Consider the following 14,405-nt stretch of genomic DNA (forward strand, 5'->3'; position numbering starts at 1 on the left):
GTTATCGAGATGAAGTTGAGACTCACTCCATACCTCACCATCTATGTCAAGGAGAATGGTGGAATCGGATCTGAAGGGCGCTTGGGTGCTGAAGAACCAATCACATTTAATGGTAGAGTTGAATATGTCAACAATGTGGACATCTTAAACGACCTTTTTTAAAGTTAATTTCCTACCTCTGGAAGACAAATGCAGAAGAAAATCTTCTTGAATGTTATCTTTCAATGGTTTAAAAGTAGCAAACAAGAAGATTTTCTTCTTGCACAACAAAATATGGTAAGAAACACCTATTTGATGATATTCACTAACTACACTTTGATTCATCTTTTCGAGAAACTATACCAACAACAACAATAATATACTAGTGAAATAAAGTTTATTTAATTTCATCATTAATGTTTTAGATGGATGCATATTTTAGGGCAGGAGTAATAAAGACTTGGTCATAATTTAGGATACAAAAAGTAAAGAGTCCTGGTATTAAACCTTTCAGTGACTGGGCAAAACAGGTGGTCACATTTGCCAACACCATCTTGTTGTGATCACTTTGCTCTGTTACTCTTTTGGCAAATCTAATCATATGTTTGAGTAAATTGTAATCATGTTTTGGTATTTGTTTAAATAATTCTATTACATTAAATATTTTATCTGCTTCTCCTATATTTCTATCAGCTAGACGAGATGAGAGAAAGAACAATTGTTAATACTATTATTATTTTCTTTTTCTATTTTTTTTTTAATTTTCTTACCAATAATTTCAGATGAATGTAAACGTAATGAAGTTGGGAAAAGGGAATCAGGTAATTCTCTAAGGAATAATTTCAAGAGACCTGCGACAGCATGAGTGTCACGGTGTTGATGGTATTCGATATTTTCACCTTTTTGAAGAGTTGATTTCAAATCTTGAATCTCGGTTGAAGAGCCACTGATTCGAAGTATACCCTCTTCTTGAATATTTCTTTCCAAAAAGTTGATAATCTTTGTGATGAAAGAAGGTATCTCTGCATTTGGATTTTCACGAGACATCAAGTCCTCCAATGGGACACCAAAGACACCTGGGAACTTTGTGCTATTCTCCTTTTTCCAAAGGGAGGCGGGTGACTCTTCAACGCCGCTCTTGAGATTGGTGGTAGACTTGTCACCAGACTTTGTCTTTTGATGTTTCTTTTCAGCAACAGACAATGTTGGTTTGGTTGATATTTCATTTGGTTTTCTTTCGTACCAAGAGACTGAACTCTCTAGTACACCCAACCAATTTTCCATATCCTTTTGATTTTCAAATGCCATGATACACCAAAGTATAGAGTTTTCCTTTTCTTTGATGCCAGAGGCCGATGTGTTGCTGCCAGAGGTGGTGGTGGCAGATGTAGAGGGATTATTATTATTATTTTGGCCAACCAATTGTTGTTGTTGTTGATTACTTAGACCACTGATTGAACCACCAACCAATGTTGGTCCAGCTTGACTTGATAATTGAACCGAGTTTGCTTGACTAGTAGTCAATGTTGATTGTTGTTGTGAAGTTGAGGAAGAGGATGAGGAAGAGGAAGGAGTAGTTTGATTAGGAACAGATTGATCTGCACTACTATTATTGAGGTCTTGGTCACTATTGAGGTCATTGATAATAGTACCAATTGAAATAAAGAATGATTTCTTTTTGGCAGAATCTTGGCTACTTGATACGTTGATTGATTTTTTGTCATTTAAATATACAACATCCATTGGATAAGAGGTTTTAATATTCTTGTCATTTTTAAAGTAAAAGATAAAATTGTCTTTCAAGATGGCCAATGATTTCTTTTCCTGTCCTTTTTTCCAAACCTTGGTTCCAATTTGATATTGAACTGGTGCTGCCAATGTCGGATTGAGCAAGTTATCAAATGTAATCTTTTGTTTATAAACTACATTTGCCAATTTCTTTGCACAATCATCCTTGGTCAATAAATAATCTTCCAATCTCTTTATATTATTTTTAAAATTTTCATTCTTTTTTGTTAATTCTGATGCCATCTAAAAAATAAAGAAAAAAAAATGGTTAGATAAAAACATATAATATATATCTATCTTTTTTTTTGATTTGCTTACTTGATTAGTTCTTTTTAATAACATATTACTATGAGCAGAAATACGAGCACCAGTTTTGTTTTGATCCAAAATTTCCTTTACTTTTGATTTCATTTGAACAAGATTAAAGTAATTTTGTTTCTCCTCTTGGATGATTTGTTGAAGCGAGTTTTTCAGCTGTGTACCAATAGTTAGATTGTGATTGAGAATCTCCAACAACTCGGCAGCCGATGCACTCTTGTTGGTTGGTTCTTTAAACTTGGATTGTGACAAGACCTGTTGGTGAATGCTGGATGGTTCGACCATGTGCAATGCATCGATATCGTGCTGATTACTCTCGACCAGTGAAAGGAAATCGATTGAATAGTTTTCCGAGCCTCTTGGCTTTTGAGGGTGAGTCGACGAAGAGGATGGTGGTTGTGGTTGGTTTAAAAGTGTTGAAAACGATGATTCATTTCCATTCATGGTACCGGAACTACTCATCCACGAGTGTTGCATCAGCTGTTCAATAGAAGCTCTTTTAAGTGGATCCTTTTCAAAACACAACCCTAAAAAGGCCTTTAAATCTTTAGAGATGTCGGCTGGCAATTCTATTGCCTTTGTTGAATCGACAATTTGAATGAGTGCCTCCATCGGCGATAAATTAAAACATGGTGGTTTACCAGTCAACAATTCTAAAATTAAACATCCAACTCCCCAAACATCAACTTTAAAATTATATTCCTTCATTAATAATATTTCTGGTGAATCTAAAAAAGAAAATAAAATAAAATATAAATATAAATATGATTGATTTGATTGACTCTTTCTCTTTCCTTTTTTCATTTCTAAATTACATACACCAAAATGGTTCACCAACGATTGAATGTTTAAAAGTAGAACCCATAGTACAACCTAGACCAAAATCGGATAGTTTACATCTACCACCCTTGGCTAGGAGGATATTACTTGCTTTGAGATTACGATGAATCATATCTTGCGAGTGAATGTAAAACAAACAATCCAAAATCTGTGAAATATATTTGACCAACAAGTTCTCTGGGAAGCTACCCAATCGCTTATAAATGTCGGCCAACGATCCATTGTCGACAAATTCCTGGACAATGGCCAATTGGTTGTGCTCATTGATCAATGATACATAGTTTACAATGTTTTGGTGTGATAGTGTCTTTAGGATTTCATATTCTCTTTTGATGATCGTTTGTTGATTCAAATTGATACGATTCACATCGATTCTTTTCAATGTTACATATTCACTTGAATCTAATAATGTTGCTGAATATGTATTACCCAAATATCCAGTTCCAATATTATGAATTATTTGCTACAAAAATAATAATAAAAGATAGAAAAACAAAATGATTGTTAGTCTCTATATTATATATATAATATATTATATTATATTATATATATATATTTGTTGTTAAAAACTTTTGATACTTACATATTTACCAATATTTGCAGGAGCTTCATCACCATTGGCTCTGATGGATAGATTATTAAATTGAATACTTGGAGCCGAGAGTGAAGGTTTATTGTATAATAATACAGGTGGTGTAGAGACCGAGGCAGATGACGAGGACACTGACAATGGTGATTGGATTGGTGACACGAGAGGAGAGGTAAATGGCGAGCTTTTGGCGGTGTGGTTTCAATCGAGATGGATTGTTGACCCAGATGTTGTTGTTGTTGGTGTTGGTGTTGTTGCAACTGTTGATTGTAACTGCTTAATAGTGTCTGAGATGGTGGTTCAATGTCGTCTTTGGACGAGTTGTTGATGGCAAACTTTCGACGATTACGTTTGGCCGATCGTTGAGAGAGGTCGCCTCCTCCTCCTCCGCTACCACTGCCATCCTGATCTTGGAATCGTGATGCCACGTGACTGACCAAATCATTAGAGTCGTCATCGACAGATGGCTGGTCGCCAATACTCGAGTCGTCTTGTCCGCCGTGTTGATTCAACGGCTGTCCATTATAAATGTCTTTGAGTAGATCAGAGTCGGGGTTGTTTGTGCTAGTCGCCTGAAGAAACTCTCTCACTTGCTCTTGAAGATTACTGATTGACTCGTCTCCTCCGCTACCGCCAACTCCGCTTCCCAATACTTGAGAATCATCCATATCCATCGGGATTAAGGGTTTAAATGATATCTTTGTTATTGATTGATTAAAATACAAATATATATATATATATATATATGACGATGTTAATTTGTTCTGTTCTGTGCTGGTTGATAGTAGTACTAATAATATTACAAGGACAGGAAGGATAGGAAAGATAGGATATAAATAGATTGAGATAGATTTGATTGATTTGACTTGATTGATTGATTGATTGATCTTCTTTTTCTAGAAATACAATAATAAATAAATAAATAAATAATAAATAAATAAAAAGTGTTTGATAAACAATACAATAATAAATAAATAAATAGAGATATCTATCTTTAAAGGGGCTACTCTTATGCTTGCGCAAAAACAAACATTCCTCATTCAAACTTGAGTTTGGTGCATTCACGCAAAAAAAATGACATTATTATTTGAAATTGAGCTCAAACATGAAATTGTTGTGTTGTTGCCTTTTTGGTGGTCAAAGCAAGACAAGGTAGCAGCCTTCACGCCTTTGCTACTCCATCCTTTGCCACTCAGCTCAACTCATCACAGCATACAATGATTAAACAGTGACAATAATCTAATCTAATCTAAACAAAGTCTCAACTGTCAAGAGATTAGATTCATCATGCAATGTTCTGACTTTCTGTCCAATTTATTATTATGATAGTACAACACAACTTTTTATCTATGTACTTGTGTCTGTACTCATTAATGATAGTAGTAATAAATAAATATTTATACTTTGTCAAAGCATCCCTTTCTTTAATAATAATAAAGCTACTAACAGAGGGATGAACAAAATAAATATTTATTTTGTGGTTTTTATTTTTTTCTTGATGATGAAGATGTGATGTTCAACAAAATTATCATTTTAATTTACTTTTTTTTGTTATTGTTGTACATATATATATAAATATAAAATAAAGAAAGAAAGAAAGAAAGAATGGAGAATTTAAATAGAGGAGGTTTCACTTTTGACCTTTGCAAGAGGTAAATAGATAGATATAGATATAGATATAGATATATAGACTACTACATTATTTGATTGATGTGAACGAAATATAAGATTACTTACAACTCTCTTTCTTTGAATCACCACCACATCAACCTATATCTATTATATTTATATGTGTGTAGAAATGACTTGATTGAAAAGACAGGATTAAAGATGAAAGGATTTTTAAAGACTGGTACAACCATTGTTGGTGTTGTATATAAAGATGGTGTTGTTTTGGGTGCTGATACACGTGCTACTGAAGGTCCAATCGTAGCAGACAAGAATTGCGAAAAGATACACTATATTGCAGACAATATCTATTGTTGTGGTGCTGGTACTGCCGCCGACACTGAAAACACCACCAACTTGATCAGCTCTAAACTTAAACTTCATCAACTCGCAACGGGCAAGCAACCACGTGTCATCACTGCACTCACCATGCTCAAGCAAATGCTCTTCAAATACCAAGGACACGTCTCTGCCGCCCTCATTCTCGGTGGTGTCGATGTCATCGGTGGTGTTGTCACTCCATCACTCTTTACCATCCATCCACACGGATCTACCGATCAATTACCATACGTAACCATGGGTTCTGGTTCACTTGCTGCTATGGCAATCTTTGAAGCTTTCTATAAAAAAGATATGACTGTAAGATTCTTTAAACACGCAATCAAATATTTGTATCATCATAACATCAAACTAATCATCATTTTTTATGTTTAATTTATAGAAATTAGAAGCAATGACATTGGTAGCTGATGCAATCAAGAGTGGTATTTTCAATGATTTGGGTAGTGGTAGCAATGTAGATGTTACTGTCATTTCACAAGAGGGTGTTGAGATCCATCGTGGATACGAGAAGCCAAATGAACGTAAATACAGATCGAATCCATACAATTTCAAGAAGGGTACTGCTCCAGTTCTCAGTACAAGCACTTTAGAACCATTAGGATCACGTATAATTATTGAAGATGTTACAATGGAAGGTTAAAGAAAACAACACAACATAAATATAGGAATATAAGGATAAATCGATGTATAAAAAACAAAAAAAACAATTATAATGATCAAAATTGTAATTAAAATTCCAACAACAATAATCAATAGCTACAACAATAACTACAACTAAAACTAAAACTAAATAAATTAAAAAGGTGATTAATTAAAATCAAATCACTTTAAAAATATACTCACCAAAAAAAGAATAAATTTAAAAAAAAAGACGAACGAACCGAACCGCATTATTCGATTAATCAACGAAAAAAAAGCGGGATTGTCTTAAATTAAACTATACACATAAATATAATATATATATATATATATATATACAAATACAATACAAGAAATGAATAAAGAAATAGAAGAATTTTTAAAGGTATGACGAATAAAGAAGAATCAAGAATCAAGAATGATTCAGATGATCAATTAGTTTATTGACCCGCTCTATTCTCTTTAAAGCAAAATAAAAGCTTTGTATATAACAAAGAAACAAATAGAATAAAATGTGAAGTAACTAATCATGAGATGATGCCAAAGATCGAACAATTAAAGCAACACTTGACATCAAAGAAATATAAAATGACAATTGCATATACCTTTGATTACACTAAATATGAACCATATATCATTCAATCAAGAAATAACGAGTATGTATAGAGAGAGAGAAGATAGAAAGATAGAGGAGGAGGGGGAGGAGGAGGAGGAGGAGGAGGAGGATCCAGGTTGTCTAACACTCAATTTTGGTAACTATAGAAAAAAGTTATTTTGTAAATTGACAGATCAAGCTTTAAACAAAATTCCAGAAGAGGTTGAACGTCACATCAATGGAAAGAAATATCAAGATGCTTTGAAATCAAAGCAAGTCGTTGCTACCAAGAGAAAGCGTGACGATGACGATGATGATCTCGAGGCAGATGCCAGTGGAGAAAAGGACAACGATATTGTATTCTTTGGTAGTGACGACGAACAAGAAAAGACAAAGGAAAAGGTTGTGGAATTTGAAGAAAAGGAGGAAAAGGATGATGATGATGAAAGTGAAGACGATGATGATGAAGAAGACGACGAAGATCAAGACAAAGATGATTCTTTTGAAGCTTTTGCTGATGAAGATGATGATGATGAAGTTGAATCTGAAGGAGATGACTCTGATGACTCTGATGATTCATCTGAAGACCAAGAATCTCAAGATTCATCAGATGAATCTGAAGAAGAGGAATCAGAGGAAGAAGAAAAGCCAAAACCATCAGCCAAACAACAATCAAAGCCACAACCACCAGCCAAACAGCAATCAAAACCACAACCACCAGCCAAACAACAATCAAAGCCACAACCACCAGCCAAACAATCAAAACAAGAAGCACCAGTTAAACAACAAATAAAGAAATCCAGGAAGTAGGTGATACCCACTAGTATATATATATATTTAATCTTAGTTACAATTAAAATGGGGCCCTCATTTCCATTTGGAAAATGTTGGTCAATTAGATAGAATCGTTTATTATTAAATTTATCGGTCTCTATCTCTATCATTGTATCTTCTACTACTGCTACTGTTACTACCATGATCGTTTCTATCTCTATCTCTATTTCTATTTCTATCTTGATCATCGTATCTACGGTATTCTCTATTGTCCCTATCTCTATTATTATTGTCTCTGTCACCATATCTCCTTCCGCTGTCTCTGTCATTGTCTCTTCTATCATCATTATCTCTTCGATTATCGTATCTTCCACCGTCTCTATTATCTCTTCTATCATTGTTGTCTCTTCGATCATTGTTATCTCTTCGATCATAATCTCTTCTATCATCTCTTCTATCATTGTCTCTTCTGTCATTATCTCTTCTATCATTGTCTCTATTATCAAACTTTTGTTTCTTTTTTGATCTATCATCTTGTTCTTTATCATCGAAAACAAAATCATAACCTTTGGTGCCAGTTGGTTGATGATGATTTGGATGTACCATTGCACTATTTACTCTTTTTCCACCTTGAAGGAAGTTTGCAGCTCCATTACCATACATGTGTTTAATTTTAGCAATGGATTGACAAAAGTCTACATGTATTCTACGTTCATCGATAAAAGTATTTTCCATCTTTTTGTAGGCGTTTTCACATTGTTCCTTTGACTCGTATTCAATGAAACCATAGCAAAGACTCTCGCCAGAGACAGGATCCTTTATGATTTCACAACTCTTTACAACACCACATTTACTAAATGCCAATTCCAAATCCTCAGATTCCGTATCTGGGTTCAATTTACAAACAAACAATACATTTTCTGGTGGTTTAACATTGGCCTGTGGCAAAACTCCCAACATTTCCAACAACTCTGATCTACCACGAGCACTCTTTTCATCCATCATCTCATCAATCTCTTCTTTACTTTTTCCTTTTGTTTCTTGATCTATATCTTCATCTGCTTCAAATCGTGTCTTTTATAAATAAAATAAAATAAAGGTTGTTGTTAACATCATCATCATCATAATGAGAACGTCAATTACAATTAGTTTAACATACATCATTTTCATCTTTTTTAAATTTAGGAGATTGATCTGGTATTTCCATTGTTGGGAAATCAGGGAATGGATCATCTAGAATAATAGTATGTAGTATTCTTATATTCTTTAGAGGTCTTTCTTTTTCATCGACAAAGCAATTATTAATCTCATTCAATATATCCAATCCTTCAGTTACTTGACCAAATATTGTATGTTTATCATTTAAATAATTGATATTTGATCTTGTTGTTATATAAAACTTTAATAGTTTGAATAATAATGTAAATGATTAGTAAGATTCAAAATACAAAGAATAGTAATAGTGATATATTAATGTTTATATACAAACTCTTGAAGCATTTAAATTCTTTCCATTATTTGCCATTGCAACGGTACCAATATTATGATGAGTTAGTTTTGGAGTGATCTCATCTTTGAAGTGATTTGCTTCTTGACCAAACAATAGACCATAGATACTCTCACCACCTGTACCACTGTTTGTAGGATCACCAGTCTCTACCAAAAAGTCTTTTTGAACATTGTAGAATAGACAATTGTTATAGTATTTGATTTTACATACTAAATATAAATATAAATATAGTTAGTCATCTACCTATAGGTATATAGTACATCTCTCTCTCTATCATATGAACATACATTTTAAAAAGTTCTTTGTTGTTACAGGACATTCATCAGTATATAGATCAATGACGATATCTCCTAGAGTAGTTTCTATCAATATACTCATCTATTATAACCTGTAACCTTAATATATTATACTCTACTTGTGATACAAATAGATCGAGAATGAAGATGAATAAGTTGATTAAATTAATGCAATGAAAAAGTCATCGACTCGAAGAGTAGTTCTGCAGATTAAATTATTGTTTGTTAATGTTTCAAATAGATAAGAAATGAGTAATAGTAATAATAAGAATAATAGTGCAGGTGATAAACCTAAATTAACTCTTTGGCAAAGATGGAAGGTTTGTTGAAACAAACAAATGTTGTGAAAGATAGATAGAATTGAAAGTTTCTAATTGTACAATTCCGATGTTTGTTGGTGATGAATGATACAACATATATTGTGTATATATATATATAGATGGTACCACCTAAAACAAGAATATATATATCATTTGGAATGTTGGTATTATCAAGTGTAGGACTATCGATTGAACTATTATTAAAAGATGAAGATAGCCCACTAAGAAATACGTTCAACCGTAAAGATACAACCTATATAACAATCGATTACACAAAACCAAAAGATCAAAGAGTAACAAAGATTAGAAATGGTATGGTTGTTCAAGGTAATGGTACTATAGAAGATAGTACTCCACCTCCATCTAGATTCTCTTCATTTTTGGATCAAAAAATAAAAGAAAAAGAACAACTAGAACTAGAACAACAACAACAACAACAACAACAACAATCATCCATAGATAATAAAAAGGAAATGTAATGTAAATATAAATAATAATAATAATAATAATAATAATGTAATATATGGTATGGTGGATAGATTTGGATTTAAAATTAATAATTATGATTATATGATTTATATACATTAATTTATTATTTTAATATATAGGTAAGGTGTGGTGTGTTGACTATTATTATATTATTATATACTATTTGGACCATCTTCTTCTTCTTTACTACTTGACATACTTTTACTATTACTACTATTACTATTACTATCATTGTTACTATTCTTGTTATTACTATTATCTTTGTTACCATTACTACTGCTACTACTACTACTACTACTGCTATTACTACTACTACTACTATTACTACGAGTAGTTGTACTTCTTCTTCCAGAACTTTTATCTGTACGACTAACTATTTTAAACCTTCCATCTTGTTTGGTAATATAGAATTTACGATTGATCATGATAATGGATGCAAAGAGAGTGACCAATACAAAACATGGAACTGCAATGACGACGGGCAGCAACCAACCCTTTTTGGGAACAACGTTGACTCCGTCAAAGATGCCACCGCCTCGTCCAAGGACACAGTCCTCGGCACCCAAGGAATTGCTTGTGAGTAGGACGGACACGTCTGGATCAAACTCACACGTGTGTATAAAGTGCGGCAGATGAAGGCCAATATAGACACCGTCATTTGAGGAGTTGATAACAGAGGTGCGAGTGTACCCAATGACACCGTCCATGATGGCGCGGTCATTGAAACGAGAGTAAAAGTCGACGCCGTGATAGTGCACCGTCATGTACCTGAGACCATTAAAGTCGTCATAGGCGGGTAGGACAAGAGTATCGCCCGATATCAGTGAGCACTCATTTGTTTCACCTGGCTCGAGCACGAACGACAGTTGGGCACGATAGACGACACGTATCGTATTGACCGACGACAAAAAGTCCCAGCCATTGATTTTGGCCCACACCTTGATGGTGTCTGGTTCATAGCCGGTTTCGACGTCTGCAAACTTGACCTTTTTATACTTGTTAAATGTTGTAAAGGTTGCATTGATCGAAACATATGGTTCGAGATAGGTTGCATAGTGGATATCTTCCTCTCCCGCGACGATTGGCGTCCACGAGTTGACCAGGTGCTCCCGCAAGACTACGCCGTCCAAGTCGACCTCTTGGAAGCTTACAAGGGTGAGATCCAAGCCGATATTGTCGACATAGACAGTGACGGTGAGCGGATGACCGACCTGTGAAAACTTGTGTTTCACCTGGGGCAGCCTGTTGCCTCGGGTCGACTCGAGACTGACCTCGCACGACGCTCCGTTGCAGCCAGGGTCACATACGCAGATACCGCTGCCGCATGTACCATTAGTCCCGCATCCTTGCTCGCACACCCAAGTATATTTATCAAACTGGCCGACAAACAGTAGCCCGGTCGACACGTGCTCATAGCCATCGATGCTAACCATCACCTGCTTGGGACCCTGTGATTCCATGGGCCCGAGATAGCACGTTAAAAAGTTGGATTCTTGTGTCTTGTTGGTCGCCGATACAATGGTTAGGACTGGGTTGGCGCAGGTGACATTGGCCACCTGCACCTTCATTTTGCTGGGCGGGTCTGGGATACCGCGAAAGGCCACCAAAAGAGGGTCGTTTAAAAACTTGGGGTCTTCCACTTTACCCAATGTGCCATCGTACTGGTTGTTGTAGTATATGGTCGACATAGGTTTGGAGATAAAGTTTCCAAAGAGCGTCACCATCCCTCCGCTAATGGACACGGGACTGACACCCGACACAATCGGGTACGTGTTTGCGTATCGGATCCAAGTCACCACCCGCTTGACCTCGGCCGACACTACGAGTAGCGGTACCACCCCCTGTTTTATAAGACCTTCCACAGAACACACATACGAAGAGGACGATCCATTAAACCATCCGCTGTGAAGTATTGTACAGTTATAATCATCTATATAAAATGTTGGATCTTCGTAAAATGTTCCATTGATTGTAAAATTTATATAAAATTCATATTGTTGGTAATCCACAGAGTTTATCACTGATTCTAAAAATAAAGAAATTGACAAAAAATATTTTAATTTTCGTTTCCAGATTGTCAAACAGGTTCTTTGTTGTTATTATTGTTGTTGTTGTCCTGAAACTTACTCCTGATATTGTTGCATGATACTAGATCAATGTTTGTATAAACTATAAACAATATAAATAAAACGGTGACGGGTAGTTTTTGGACGGATGAGTGATAAAGATTGATTTTTGATAATATTATCCTAAACATTATCTGATCATTTAATAATATAATATATATTGGATGCTAAGCTAGAGAGTAGTGGGAGAGATAGAAATAATAATAATAATAATAATAAAAAGGTAGAATTGTTGGATTTATCGCATTAAAACATTGTACTAAAAGATCATTAAAACAAACAAAAAAAAAAAAGAGGAAGAGTTTGTTTTTTTTTTTTTCTTTCTTTTTGTTATTGCTCTCAATGTTGTTGTTTACAAGTATGGAATTTAGGTGTTGATGAGAGAGGGATGGAGGGAGGGAGGGAGTGAGTGATAGAGATAAAAATAATAAATATCAATAAAATAATATATTTATAAAAAAATATGGAATTGATTCAAATCACAATAGAGAGTGAGCGTGAGAGACAGAGAGGTGGAGTGGATAGGATTATCAAAGTAGTTGATTGATACGATAAGGAAAGGAGAAAAACAACAACAACAACTATCAAAAATATCATCACTACCTACTCGCCACATCAGCAATAGATTATGTATACATAGACATAATAGGATATTGTAGTTGGATGGATGTATGTGGGTAGGTAGGTAGGGGGTGTCGTAAAACAGAAAATATAGAAAGATATGATTCGACCCCCACCCACCTCTATATTGCGAGTGATTGTCCATGGAATCTCGATGCATTTGTCTCTCACTCTTGATTTGGTTTGGCCTGTTTCCTCCTCTTCCACTGTTTTTCGTATAATCATTATTTTTGGTGGTAATGTATTTGATACATTGCAATTTACATGTTATTTATTTTTTATAGGTTGTGTTTGTTTCTTGACTGTTATTTTTTTTTAATGATTGATGGTGATGACTATTATTAATATTGTGATGGGTGTTGTGGAAATTTGAAATTAATTCATTTTGTTGGTTTGGTTTGGTTTGATTTGGTTGGGGTTAGTTCGTTATGTTCTATTCTTGTTCTATTATTGTATATTTTATATATATATGCGTGGGTGTGTTTAAATATAATATTTGTAGTAAGGACTGACGAACTGTCGGACGGACGGACGACCATCAGTGATTATATTTTTAATGCCTATTGTCAATTCTATCTCTATCTCTCTATCTCTCTATCTCTCTATCTCTTTATCTATCTATGTCTCTGCCAGCCAACCTGATCTATTTTTTCATTTGCATTTTACGAAATCCGACTAATCGTGGATTGTCCTTGTCCCTACCCCATATATAAATGTATATAAATGTATATAAAAGGACATGGATGGGCAAATTAATTAATTGATTAATTAATGAATCAGGACGATCTGACCAGGGTGGCCGGGGATGACAATTGATTGATCGATTTAAATCAATAGAGATTGAATAACGGAAAACATGATACATGATAACACTGTCAACGAAGACAATGAAGTCACTGGATCACTAAATAATTGACCTAATTACATGTGTGTCAAAGAGAGTGATTTGATTTGATTTGATTGGTTATTATTATCTTGTTATACTTTGGGTATATATTTAATTTAATTTAAAAAAAACATACCAAAAAGATGATTTAAATGTTTGATAGGTGATCCATAGATCATACGGAACAAACATGCTACGAAAACGATACTGTACAATACACACAATAGTATACGATGGAATAAAGGAAATGATTGAAATATGCCAACGATCCACATTGCAACATAGTAGATGAAATAGAGTACATGTAAAGATCCATCTTTTGTTAGATGTATTAATTTTAAATATGGTGTCATTGTTTTATCTATCTATCTCTTTCTCTCTTTCTCTCTTTCTCTATCTATATTTGTGTGTAGAAGGAAGTAGTTTTTAAAAAATGGTTACCAAGGTGTTTGTTTTTGTGCTAAAGGTGAACATGAACAGGTTGTTTGCTCTTTCATGTTGTGAGTTGTTTCGAAATTTACAAATCATCCAAAGATATTAGGGTAAGATCATGATTGTTACGAATAATCAACAACATCTTCACTTCACAAAAGCAGCATACAGAATTAATTTAATATTATTAATT

General features: G+C 34.3%; 6 protein-coding genes across 6 annotated transcripts; 3 read left to right on the plus strand and 3 right to left on the minus strand.

Annotated features, from left to right (window-relative positions):
* Nucleotides 1–400: 400 nt before the first annotated feature.
* On the minus strand, nt 401–4,182 carry DFA_03355 (putative protein serine/threonine kinase; the record flags this gene model as incomplete). Its single annotated transcript, XM_004362903.1, has 7 exons — nt 401–672; nt 750–2,010; nt 2,086–2,813; nt 2,905–3,073; nt 3,203–3,388; nt 3,509–3,548; nt 3,851–4,182. 7 exons carry the CDS (start codon nt 4,180–4,182, stop codon nt 401–403), a joined length of 2,988 nt encoding a protein of 995 aa, XP_004362960.1.
* A 937-nt stretch (nt 4,183–5,119) lies between these two features.
* psmB7 (proteasome subunit beta type 7) lies at nt 5,120–6,164 on the plus strand (the record flags this gene model as incomplete). Its single annotated transcript, XM_004362904.1, has 3 exons — nt 5,120–5,166; nt 5,314–5,821; nt 5,904–6,164. 3 exons carry the CDS (start codon nt 5,120–5,122, stop codon nt 6,162–6,164), a joined length of 816 nt encoding a protein of 271 aa, XP_004362961.1.
* Nucleotides 6,165–6,518: 354 nt separating this feature from the next.
* Nucleotides 6,519–7,615, plus strand: DFA_03357 (uncharacterized protein; the record flags this gene model as incomplete). The annotated part of the gene is made up of 4 exons (XM_004362905.1): nt 6,519–6,548; nt 6,632–6,819; nt 6,845–7,564; nt 7,606–7,615. 4 exons carry the CDS (start codon nt 6,519–6,521, stop codon nt 7,613–7,615), a joined length of 948 nt encoding a protein of 315 aa, XP_004362962.1.
* A 64-nt stretch (nt 7,616–7,679) lies between these two features.
* On the minus strand, nt 7,680–9,420 carry DFA_03358 (Multidomain cyclophilin type peptidyl-prolyl cis-trans isomerase; the record flags this gene model as incomplete). Its single annotated transcript, XM_004362906.1, has 4 exons — nt 7,680–8,606; nt 8,692–8,931; nt 9,022–9,251; nt 9,330–9,420. 4 exons carry the CDS (start codon nt 9,418–9,420, stop codon nt 7,680–7,682), a joined length of 1,488 nt encoding a protein of 495 aa, XP_004362963.1.
* A 166-nt stretch (nt 9,421–9,586) lies between these two features.
* Nucleotides 9,587–10,137, plus strand: DFA_03359 (uncharacterized protein; the record flags this gene model as incomplete). Its single annotated transcript, XM_004362907.1, has 2 exons — nt 9,587–9,658; nt 9,778–10,137. 2 exons carry the CDS (start codon nt 9,587–9,589, stop codon nt 10,135–10,137), a joined length of 432 nt encoding a protein of 143 aa, XP_004362964.1.
* A 162-nt stretch (nt 10,138–10,299) lies between these two features.
* DFA_03360 (uncharacterized protein) lies at nt 10,300–14,133 on the minus strand (the record flags this gene model as incomplete). Its single annotated transcript, XM_004362908.1, has 3 exons — nt 10,300–11,358; nt 12,297–12,316; nt 13,917–14,133. 3 exons carry the CDS (start codon nt 14,131–14,133, stop codon nt 10,300–10,302), a joined length of 1,296 nt encoding a protein of 431 aa, XP_004362965.1.
* Between the last annotated feature and the right edge of the window lie 272 nt (nt 14,134–14,405).

Source organism: Cavenderia fasciculata, assembly GCF_000203815.1.
Source record: "Cavenderia fasciculata unplaced genomic scaffold Scf_Dfasci-G-b-205a01.r1-3, whole genome shotgun sequence".
Classification (NCBI taxonomy): domain Eukaryota; phylum Evosea; class Eumycetozoa; order Acytosteliales; family Cavenderiaceae; genus Cavenderia; species Cavenderia fasciculata.